The following is a 12,435-nucleotide window of genomic DNA, read 5'->3' on the forward strand; positions in this document are numbered from 1 at the left end:
ATCAGCACACGTCTAACAGGCTATATCATTTTGTCCTGCTGAGGGGAAGTATAAGGATCATTACCTTCTATAGTCAACTAAATAAGCTACAAACGATAAGTGTACAGTCAGAAGGGTGAGCTGTGATCTCCACTATTATAACTGTGTGACAGGAGCTGTATGATCATCATCAACAGTAACTGTGGATCCATTTCAGTAGATCCATGTAACAGCATCACACACTGAGAAATTGACTAGAAAGTGAATTAATAACCCCCAAGTAGCTACATAATGAATGAATAATAATAAAAAATATCCCCGGAGTGGCCCTTTAGCTCCCATTCATTGCATATCTTAAGAATAACTGCACTCATGAAAGTTTTAAAAAATAAAACAAACACATTGGACCTCATTTATCAAAACTGTTTAACAGAAAAATTGGCATTTCTACCCATAGTAACCATCAAAGGTCAGCTTTATCCTGCTCTGGAAAAATGAGAGATGCTCCCTGATTGGCTGCTATGGATAACAAAGCCATTTTTAAATGGGCAGTTTTGATAAATGAAGCCCGATATATCCCTCTACAGAATTATTAATAAGGTCCAATATTTTTCTGAAAAAAATTAATGAAGGAAACTACAATTACAGGAAACCTGACACATTGAACATGTATTCTGATCTGCAATCAGTATGTTGTAGAGCAGAAGTAGGTGAGCTTGTTGCCATATAGGTTTTTGGGGAAATATTTAGCATAAAACTTGTCTTTTATTGATCTAAAACTTTTCTCATTTGGGGGTTATCAATAAATACTGTTCATGTGCTCGGACACTCAGTCTAGAGGATAAAGCTGAACTCAGCAGATAGCCGAAATGCGTTGCACTCCTGCACTTTGTGATTCCCCTGTAAATCATCTAGGGGTCCTCCTTCTTGGAGGCCCTTTTTGTTGTTGCTTTTTATGAATTAAAGTGGAACCTTTATTTTTACATCCTGGATGTGGACCCAGTGTGAATTATATTTACAAGGTACTTCCGGACAATCAGAGGGGAGAGAGTTATTGGCATCCAGCTGATCTCCCTCCCATCTGCTGGGTGAGTTCAGCTTTATCCTCTAGACTGAGTGTCCGAGTGCATGAACAGTATTTATTGATTGTCTTTACTTGGGGGTTAGGAGTCCAGTGGGCAGTTCTATTCAATAATTGACAACAATCCTTATATGAGCATACAGAGATAGCTATCAAACCTTTAGTACAACCACCCACTGGACCCCTAACCCCAAATTAGCTGATTTTTAGATCAATACGTTACATAAAATCTGTTCACAAAAACCTATATATAATATTATTTGGCTCAGCTACTTCTACTCTGTTCCAGGCGGCCTGCAGATCGGACGGCGTGGTCAATGTGATCGGCTCTCTTTAATTAAATGAGACATTACCTTTAATAAAAAGCGAAAAATGATTGAACAAAAACTGCTCTCAAGTGAAAACATATGAAACAACGGTATCCTTAATGGAAAGCGAACATAACGCTATTAATTGTAATATGAAGTAATCTTCAGTTAATTATATTTTATTATTGCTACATGTAAATAAGACAGTATATCACAGCTTCCAGTTTGAAGTTATTTCACAATCGCAGTGGGATTGTTGCATCCAAACTACAAATATGCCCAATGAGATGTCTTTCATAACTGGCTGGTCTCTCCTAATCCGCTAAAGTGCAGTCTAACGGTTAGGTGTCCGTTTTCCTAGTGTACTATATATACAGTATACAAACCTGTAGATAATGCAGCACAGCTCAGTTGACAACATAACACTGTAGAAATGCCAATTAAAACAGCGGATTGAAGGACTGACATGTAACAGTATGCTTTCTGCTAAAGATAACACACTGCAAGCCATCTGGGTCTGCATCTCTTGTAAATTAGACTGTGTTTTATGTTCTTCCATCTCGTCGAGCTCTATGTTTGACTCATGGTAAACTGGAGTTGTGCCGTTTTGCATTTTCTAGTTCTGCGACAGCTGTTGTATCTCAACTCTGCATCGCTGACAAACTTGTTTCTGGCATACGTATTGCATGCAGATGGAAATGCTGGTCATTTCAACAGATCCTCTCACTCATACTATGACTTGTGTGTTGTTGGAAAATGAAAAAATGGTGCCACTTGACCAAATTTCAAAAAGAACATTATCGCTGCTTAAATACAAGAAGCGAAGAAGAAAGCTGCGCACGTAACACTCCAAAATGACCATGTAATGTGTTTTATATGTAAATTCATGAATAGCAAAAACAATGAAAAATAAAACAATTTTAATACACTTGCTAGATAAATACAGTAGGTCACTAATAGTACAACAAATATACAATACATAGCAGTGCAATTTGCAGTCTATGTGTAAATCATGCTTTACTTATTACTAGTTTTAAAAAAACTTTTGACCCCTTAAGGACCAGACACTTTTTAGGGATTTTATCCATGTGGTGGTTTTACTGCCCTATTTTTTCCCTTTAACTACCAAAGTAATTTTTTCTGTTTTTTTTTGTTTTTTAGTTTTATTGCGGGTAAAAAGCTAAAAAAAATATATTTTTAACATTCATAGTTGTTCTTTTTTTAAATTAGTATATTTACGCTAAAAATAAAGTATGGGAACGGGTTTCTCATTTTGTTTTGGACATTTTGATATATAATATGTATGGTTTCGGATTACAGGACGCACACGGCGATGTTTTTGGTTGGTGTCAGTTTTGTGTATATATTTTTATTTTTATTTTATTCTGTAATTTTTTTCTTCTTCTTGTAACAATTTTTTTACCATCTATGACCCCCATGACATCAGATAAGACCTCTGGGGGTCACTCACGTGGTCTTTTTTTTTTTACACACTTTTCAATGTAGCTGGAGCATCCATGGGAGCCCCAGTTACAAGGGAAAATATCCCCCTGTAGTGACAATAGTCACTGGCAGAGCTGATCAGGGTCTGTAGAACCCTGCAGCACTGCTGTAACAAGGGGGGACTCAGCAGTCACGTGATCGTCGGGTCGCATAGTGGAAGAAAGACTTCCACTTTTACTTTTTAGTACATAGCGCTCATTGAGTGCTATGTACCCAGGAAAGAAGAAGGCAGAAGTGGTTAAAAACCGCTTCTCCCTTCTCCTCTGGGTTCTCAGCTGTGAATAACAGCTGACAACCTGACCTGCTTCTGCTTGATTGCAGGAGCAGAGGATTTAATCCCGCGCTGAACTCCTGCTATCGGGCAGGATTAAAGCCCAGTACTAAGCGCCATATATTTACCACGCTTAGTCCTTAAGCAGTTAAAAGAGGTTTTCCAAGAGTGAAAAAAATGTTCTAGGCAGGGAATGTTCTAAAATTTAAAAAATAAACAGTACTGACCCATTCAATGGTCACTGGGTCTAGCACAGCTATCACAATCCTGGAAGCTTCTGTAGAGGTCACGTAACTGTTCAATCTTTACGTGACCACAGCAGCTAAACATTGGCTTCTGCGGTTATGTGCTGTTCAAGGCAGATTCACGACTGAAGCCAAAGAGTTGTTGCAGTGGTCATGCAAATAATGAACAGCACATGACCTCTGTAGCAGCTTCTGGGACTGGGCCAGCTACGCTGGACAGGTAGGCATTTAAGAGGTGAGAATTGCTTATAAATTTGAGCCCGTTTCCTACCCTCTCATGAAATACTTTTCAGGGTGCATCTCATGTAGCCGAAAATCGCAAAATGGCAAAAAATCTGTTTAATTTCTACATCAGAAATCACATCAAAATCTGCACTGTTGGTCTAAATTTACCCTTTTAAGAGGATTTTAACTCAGTTTTTAATGCAGAAAAGATGCAGATTTTGGTGCAGAAAATCTCCACCAACTTCAGCTACATGTGAACGTGTCCTTATATAGCGCGGGTCTCCTGTGCCGTTGTACACATATGGAGCCCTGTTGCTCAGCCAGAGACCGCTGATCTGTTCATAACGGGAATGTGTTTACAAAATGCTGCCCTCCTGCAATGCCTGTGTAGCGGCAGCATTTCGATATGGAGCCCATAAGAGGGCTCCATACCATACGTGGAGAAATAGTGTATGCTGCGATTCATTTCTCGGCCACATGCTGGTGAAAAACCGCCCATGGACATTAGCCCTTACTCTGTAGTTCAAACACTGTCAATGCCAGGTGAGCAAATAGAAAATGTGAGCCTTTCAAGATACTTTATTATCAGTTGTATATAGAGTTAAGCAAAAGTACTCTGACGAGCTTGATGCACGTTTGAGTATTAGCGTACTCAATGGTGCTCGTTACTCGAACGAGCATCAAGCCGTGTTCGACCCCGCCCCAGTTTTTGGCTCCTCCCCGCTCTGGAGAGAGAACCAAGAAAAAAAAAAGCTCGGGACCCGGCATCCCACATACAAAAATGCTCGAGTCTCCCATTGTAGTCAATAGGGTTCGTTACTCGAATAGAGCTCTCGAATTTTACGAAAAGCTGGACTCGAATAACGCGGACCCGAGCATTTGGGTACTTGCTCATCTTTAGTCATTAATATCAATAGGTGGGGGTCCACCGCTAATGACCCCCCCCACCAATCAGCTGATTGAAAAGGCCACAACCTTTTCTCAGGCCTGTGACATCATGTTCATCAGTCACATGTACAGAGAGTGTCTCAGTCCCATTTAAGTGAATGGGACATTGTTGCAATACCAGGCACAGCTGCTATGAAATATACAGTATTGTCCCTGGTATGCAGAGATGTTATAGGGATCAGAGGAGGATGTGAAGTGCCACAGCCACCTCAGACAGGTAATCGGCAGGGGTCCCAAGTAGCAGACCTCCACCAATCTGATATTGATGATCTGTCCTGAGGATAGGTAAACTGTTTTGAAATCCTAGAAAACCCCTTTATCCTATTAGGGCATATAAACATCCCAGAGAGGATTTCCCCTCTCGTCAGTGGGTCCTTATTTAGAGAAATAGTTATCCACAAATGGACAACCCACTTTAAGGTCTGTTCTTCTTTTTTTCTAGATAATAGCCAGCAGCCAAATGTACAGTAAAGCATGAAAAAATATTCACACATGGAGCAAACCGTTTTTTTTTATCAAAACACAGCAGAAAGTTTTTTCAGAAATGACATGAAAAAAAATGCCACCAGATGTGAGCTGCCATGTACTGTACCACTCTAATCAGTTTCAACCAGTTTTGTGGTATTCTATAAGTGAACCAAGAACAAACTCTCGCTTACGACCTGAAGGTTGCAAGTTCAATCCCTACTTGGTTCAGGTAGCTGGCTCAAGGTTAACTCAAGCCTTCAATCCTTCTGAGGTCAGCAAAATGAGTGGGGGGTAATAAATAAATTACCTGATCGCACTGCGGAATAAGTTGGCGCTATACAAATAACAAGATTTATTTATTTATAAAGTATAATAGTTCTATAGCTCCTACCTAAATACTGGAAAGTTGAATGGGATAGTACTGTGAGCAGGCATAAAGTAAAGTGTATTTACCTGGAACAGATCTTTAAAGAGTAAAGTCTTTGAAGAAGAAAAAGTATAGTTTTATAGACAACTTATTTTGTACCTGTCTGATTGCACAGGGAATCCCAAAGATGCTCCTGATCCATATAATTCTCCAAAAGGGTAGTAAAAGACTCAAGTGATAGAGAACAATAAGAAAACACCCACAGGACGATTTCTGTGACATTTAGGTTCTTGCCATCATCATCTTCCAGCATTAACAAATTGAAGTTATGTATTTCCTGCACCTCAGCTACTAAAAAAAAACAACAAAAAACAAACAGCATTAAAAAGTGATAAAGACAAACTTAAGAGTGTCTTTTAAAATGCATTAAAGGGATCACCAGTTTCATTAAGTTTGACTCAGAGCTGAACTTTGAGTCATGGATGTGGGCTGCGCTGACCTTTCTCTCTGCCCAGCAAATGCAGAGTGACAGATTTCTCTCAATACACAAAAGGGGAGAGAGAGCTGTCAGCCTGCATGATGGGGGCAGAGAGAAGCCAAAACAAGCCCCCCCTCCATGACTCAGAGTTCAGCTCTGAATCAAAGTTCATGAACCTGGTGACAGAATCCATTAAAATACATCCACATACATAAACTGTATTCTTTCTCGGCAGCCAATGTATCATGATAATATACTGCCCTTAACCCTTTAGGCCTCCCATCCACGGGGAAAAGAAGAATTAAAATCCGCAGCGGATTTTAACTCTTCTCCCGCCCGCGGATCCGCACCCCATAGGGATGCATTGACCACCCGCGGGTAGATAAATATCCGCAGATGGTCAATAAAAGGGAATTTAAAAAAATAGGGAGAAGATTCGGCCGCGAAGCAGAGAAGACCTGCCCGGTCCGCTGCGGGTAAGTTTATTCTTATTTTCAGCGCTCATGTCCGCGGGACAGGAGGGACCCGCAATGGATTCTCCATGGAAAATCCGTAGCGGGACTGATTTTCCCCGTGGACATGAGGCTTTAAGGATGAAGCTTTTTTTCATTTTCGTTTTTTCCTCCCATCTTTTAAAAAGATCAAAACTCTTTTATTTCTCCTATCAATCGCTTTTTAAATCGCTTTTTACATTTCTTCTAGGCCCCTATAGGGGACAAGAACTTGCTTTGATCGCTCCTGTAGTACAACGTAATACCATAGCATAACATTATACAGTGATCTGCTAGGCAATCTATCAAGCCATCTGCAATGCATCTATCAGACAATCTGCAATGGCAGCCCAGGGGCCTTTTAGAAAGGCCTAGGCAGCCATCGAACCAATGTCATCACAGGGGCGGTGGAAAGTTCTGGAAGCCAGAAGACCGACAGGGCATTGAAATGCCGCTCTCTGAAATGACGGTGGCATTTAAAGGTTTAGCAGCTGCAATCAGATCATATATTCTGAAAGCTGAATGATATCACAGTGCCTTCAAAAGAGCAAAAAAGATAGTAGCTAATAGTAAGAGTGTACACATATCGTCAAACCGTCCACTTCTGGTAAAGTGAAAGATGCCCCACTCCTTAGCATATCTCCTCAGCCTACCTCTTCTGGTAAAGGGGCTGATAGCCCGCCCACTTACCATATCTCGTCAACAGGCACCCTTCCCTGTAGTAGTAACAGGCAGCCCCTCCCAAAAGTACAATTTATCAATCTGCCCCCATCCCTGGAGTAGTGATAGCCCCACCCTATGATTCTCCTGAAACAGGAATTATTCATTTCCCACACTGCAGCTCTTGCAATTCTTTCTTTCACCCCCAGTTTCTATTATAGTAGCTGCCAAATGAACACAGCCCACTATTACAAAGTTTAAAGGCTTTTTAGAACAATCACAAATATACAACAGGCATATAAAAGCTTGTGAAACTACACACGATAAGACGATATAGTGTTTTCTTTTGAGTGACACAGTGGTTAAAATTTATAGGCAAACATCTTTTTGTCTGTACTGGGGCTTTTCGTTGTACTGAGTACCAAGTCCAGTATGTTAGATTCGGGAATAACAGCTCCCTTCTGAATAAACTCGCTTTTATCATTCTATGTTGTAATATTTCTGTTTTGCAACAGCCTGCTTAGTAAAAGCACAGCATCTTTTTTGAAACAGTGTGGTTAGTCTCTACTGTATAAAACAACACTAATTTCATCCCCCTAATGTGTTTAATCCAAATTCTTGGACTCTGACATTCCTTTTCCCCTTATTAAGCCTGATATTTCATAGCGGACTTGTGTGATGCTGTCCGAAACAAGAATGAAGCAAGCAGACTTGTGGGAGTAGAATGTGGATTTGTAACGCCCACATGGCATCTCCATGGTTTGGAGATGAGCTGTAGTTCTGAAAGTGTCTGGACATGTCTAACTCTAATGTATCCCTAATCTCTCCATATACCTCAATGCTGTTATAGTGCTCCACAGTTTAATAATAAGTAGAGATGAGCGAGCACCAAAATGCTCGGGTCCTCGTTATTTGAGTCGAGCTTTTCATAAATTTCGAGAGCTCTATTTGAGTAATGAACCCCATTGACTTCAAAGGGAGACTCGAGCATTTTTGTATGTGACCCGCCGGTTGGCAAGCTTTTTTTCTCTCTTTTTTCTCCCTCTCCCCCTCCCTCTATCTCTGGGGAAGGGTCAAATCTGACACGTCAGCAGCAGGGAAGGGCCAAAACTGGGGCGGGGTCGAACAAGGCGTGATGCTCGCTCGAGTAGCGAGCACCATCGAGTATGCTAATACTCGAACGAGCATCAAGCTCGGCAGAGTATGTTCGCTCAACTCTAATAATAAAACTACACGCTTCTGAGTATTTGATCCCCATGGATAGATATGCCCTCCTTGCAATGGGGGTTAGCCCAACAACCTCTATATAAATGCAAAACCCAAAACACAGTCTCACAGCCCCCCACTTTGGGTCATTACCCCGAGAGAGAAGCACCCCCTTCTCACTGAAACATCCCCTCCTCCTCCCCTTTGTCATTCACTGGCCCTGTGCAGGCAATTGTTACAAGTGAATTTCTACTACCAGATATACAACAATGAAAGGCGGAGAAAACTCCAGTTATATCGGAACACCAAAGACTTTGTATCGTTTATCAAGCCAGATCAAATATTCCTATGTGATAACTCATCCATAATTTTTCAGGCTGCTATTCTTATGTTTATTGGAAAACTTTAAATAAAAAAAAAAAAAAAAATACATATGACTACATGCAGTAAAAAATGTGACTACACACTTGTCATTTTCACATATATCAAGTGTTACAAGGAGACGGACGTTTTTGCTTCTAAATACAACATAAAATACAGTCCGATTTTACATGATACAAATTTTTTTTACAAACATTTCCACTAAGCGGTCATTTCTTTTAAAATCATCTGTAAAGTAATGTAGAGCACTTTTATAAAATATTCCCCTAGCAATGTGATAAAGTATAAATACACAATAACGCCTTCGAAACGAACTAGCTGTGTATTGTAGTTGTCAATTTTGATAACTGAATGTTTCAGTTTCTTTTTTAAAAATCTATAAATTATTTTGGAACTATCTCGCTGGTTGGTTATAAATAAGGATGAGCGAGTATACTCGCTAAGGCATTACTCGTCCGAGTAATGTGCCTTAGACGAGTATTTCCCTGCTCGTCCTTAAAGATTCGGGGGCCGCCGCGGGGCGGGGAGCTGCGGGGGAGAGCGGGCAGGAACGGAGGGGAGATCTCTCTCTCCCTCTCTCCCGCCAGCTCTTCCCTGCTCCCCGCCGCGACTCACCTGTCAGCCGCGGCGGTCCCTGAATCTTTATGGACGAGCAGGGAGATACTCGTCTAAGGCACCTTACTCGAGCGAGTAGTGCCTTAGCGAGTATACTCGCTCATCCTTAGTTATAAACCATAGCTGTCAAAAAATATGGCTTTCCCATCATTACAATTAATATGCAATGATTACCTCGCTGTTGCTCACAATATATGTAGCCAGCTTATGAGCCACCTTGTAGTGTGGCAAGAAATCACACGGAAGTACGTTCGAAAAATATACGTTTGGATCAGATTTCAAAAGATTTGTAGGCTGCAGGGTATCCGTCATCAGTTATAGTCATATAGGACCTCTCTTCTGGGATTGATTTCTAGAATAGACAGGCTGACAGAATATACTATCATATTTGCAGTATTTGGCATCGGCACAGCAAATCTTATTTTAGCTCACAGGTTTCCTGTTTTAATCAGTGATAAGTGTCTGCCTGGTTCTTAATCAGGTGCCGAATCAAAAGCAAAAAATGCGTACTCATTCATGAACTCTTCCCGATCAATTAATAATCAATTATTATATTTCTGATTTACGGATACGTGTACAAGAGCCATATACTCTCTGACGGCAAATTCAGTTTTAAAGTTAGGATGAAAAGGTCTTCCAGGAATCTTCTGTCCGTACAAACACAGAGATGCATTTTTCATGTTATAATGTTGGAAACATAATGGGTTTCACTGGTAACTGCAGCTAAATGATTCGTTATCGACAAAACCTAATAACGGAACAGATTTTCATGATTGGTAAATCTTGTACCCATTGATATGCTATAGCTGTCCAGCTGTATCTTTATAGAACAAATCCGCTGTAAATTGCAAGGCCAGGGTTTGCTAACTGTACTTTAAAATATTTTCAATGTATGCTATATAGCTCAAAAGGTTATCCAATTGTGAAATAATTCAATCCCCAAGATTAATGTCCACCTGATTGAAAAGCATAGTTAAAGAATAATTATTAAGACACACACGAGAACAGTCAGTGCTAGCCATGTTACTTTGTTTCACTATATGGCAATTTATGTACAAGAGGGTGGTATTCAAATTGTAACAATATTCGTCACTTCCGGATATGAAGAATTCTAATTGGACGTTGTCAAAGCAGCGCATCTAAGGAGTTTCTGGCGATGATGTATTTTACATATTACACTCTTATCCATGAGCAGCATTGGGAAATGGTATGCAGAGATGCCTTTTCTTTGACGTGACTTTTGTTTTACGCGAATAAGCAACAAGCCTTCCTGCTCTTGCAGGGGGTCGACTGATCCTATCCATAACAACCATTGACATACTTGGAACTGCATCTTTAGCAATGTTTTCAACAGCATTCTTTACATTTGGTTTTACTAGTTCTATACCTTTTTTGAAAAGAGGATCGGCTCTTCTAAAAAGTTCCCTTAATAAGCTGGCAAGTCCTGCTCCATACATGTGTTCATCACTGCGGAAGCCCTCTAATCCATAACCCGTTTGAGCAACATACTAGCGGTCATAAATAGAAGGACCATCCCCCGAGCCCTTTGAGGAGCTGATCTTAAGACCAGATCCCCCGGCCCGGGTGCTTTCCCGGATTTATAGCATCATTCTGGGGGGTCTCACATGAGGCCTGCCAAACTACGCAGAGAGATGGAGTAGGGAATTGTGGATAGATCTCCAGGACTCCGATTGGGAAAGGGCTTTCACGTTCGCATACAAATTACCCCTAGCCTGTGCCGCACAGGAGAAAAACTTCAAGCTCCTCTCCAGATGGTACAGATGCCCAGACGCAATTCACCGTATCTTTCCCTCAGTTCCAGAGGAGTGCTGGAGGTGTGGGTGCGGGCGTGGCACCATGCTACACATCTGGTGGGAATGCTCACTAATCCAACCCTTTTGGAACAAGGTGTTCGAGATTTACAAAGAAGCCTCGCACTGCCCGTTGGAAGCCTCCCCTCAAATAGCGTTGCTATCAATCTTACCGGGCTCATTTGCCACCATCAAAAAGGGGTTGCTGCAACACTTATTTACCGCAGCCAGGGCAGTGATTCCACGCCCCTGGCGCAGCAATTTACCCCCTACTACTCTAGAATTTGTCCCAGAATTGAACCAATTAATGTATATGGAGGAACTAGGCGACAAAGGAACCGAGAGACCCAGGCAGAGCGTCCAAGCCTGGGCAGTATGGAACACGTACCGTGACTCTCCACAATTCCAGCTGACGATGGGTTGGTGACGAGGTAATTACGGAGAAATAAAATGCCAGAAATATGCCACAGACACAATTATGTAGTCATCCCTGAATTGAATCAGAGAAGGCCTCCCTCCCCTTCCACTCTATTGGGTTTCCTCCACCTTCTGTGGAATCTTTTCTCTCTTCTTCTCTATCCATAAGTCATAAAGTTTGTATTATCCGCTCTGACTACTCCATGGTTGGCTCATATCTCATGTTGTGATAACTCAGATACTTGGGAGTAACGCATTAAAATTGGTACAGGAGATGATCAGCTATGGAGTCTTAGAGCCAAGATTTATCTGTTAAATCTAGAAAGTTCATGTTATTGATGTATCGAACCCAAGGCCCCACAAGAGAGAGCCTCAAACTAGCCTGGGTTCTCAAAACAACGTTATATTTGTACTTCTACATATTATATCTTATTTGGGGTCCTGCGTGGCCGCCACTGAACAAGTGCTTTCTTCCACCTCCCCCCATCCTTTTTTTTCCTTCTTCCCCATTCTCCTCTATACCTGGTTTGTTTTGTATTTGGTTTATATGAAAACTCAATAAAGCGTATTAAACATAAATAGAAGGACCACCATACATTCTTGCGGGGTCTAAAATGTAATCGAATACTTTTACCATACTTGAATTTAACAGGCTCTCCCTGGTCTTATAAAATTGAAATGGCTTTGGAATCAAATCATGTTGTTTGCATAAAGGTATGTAATCTGGCCGTATTTACTGAAGGGTGACGATTTTGCTGTTTTTACCACTAATCACTAATCTCAACTGTTCTTAAAAGTTGTAGAAAGCTATTATCCACAAATTGATGTTGCATTATATCTGTGTACACAAATAATGTGTAAAAGCCTGCTTTTATATCTTCATAATGCTTCCTCCTCTCCGGTATATTACGCACAGAAGATACAATATACTCTGGCATTCCTAAAAGAAGTGACAGCTTGTGTCCTGATACAAACTCCGTT

General features: G+C 41.0%; 1 protein-coding gene across 4 annotated transcripts in view; it reads right to left on the reverse strand.

The window, feature by feature from the left end:
- KIAA0825 (KIAA0825 ortholog) overlaps window positions 1–12,435 on the reverse strand; it is a 379,136-nt gene that overhangs the window by 196,610 nt on the left and 170,091 nt on the right. For all 4 annotated transcript variants that reach the window (XM_066602996.1, XM_066602997.1, XM_066602995.1 and 1 more), the window contains exon 14: window positions 5,555–5,746. In XM_066602996.1, coding sequence (XP_066459093.1) covers window positions 5,555–5,746 — 192 coding nt within the window. The remainder of the gene's footprint in view (window positions 1–5,554; window positions 5,747–12,435) is intronic.

This window comes from Eleutherodactylus coqui, chromosome 5 (assembly GCF_035609145.1).
Source record: "Eleutherodactylus coqui strain aEleCoq1 chromosome 5, aEleCoq1.hap1, whole genome shotgun sequence".
Lineage (NCBI taxonomy): Eukaryota > Metazoa > Chordata > Amphibia > Anura > Eleutherodactylidae > Eleutherodactylus > Eleutherodactylus coqui.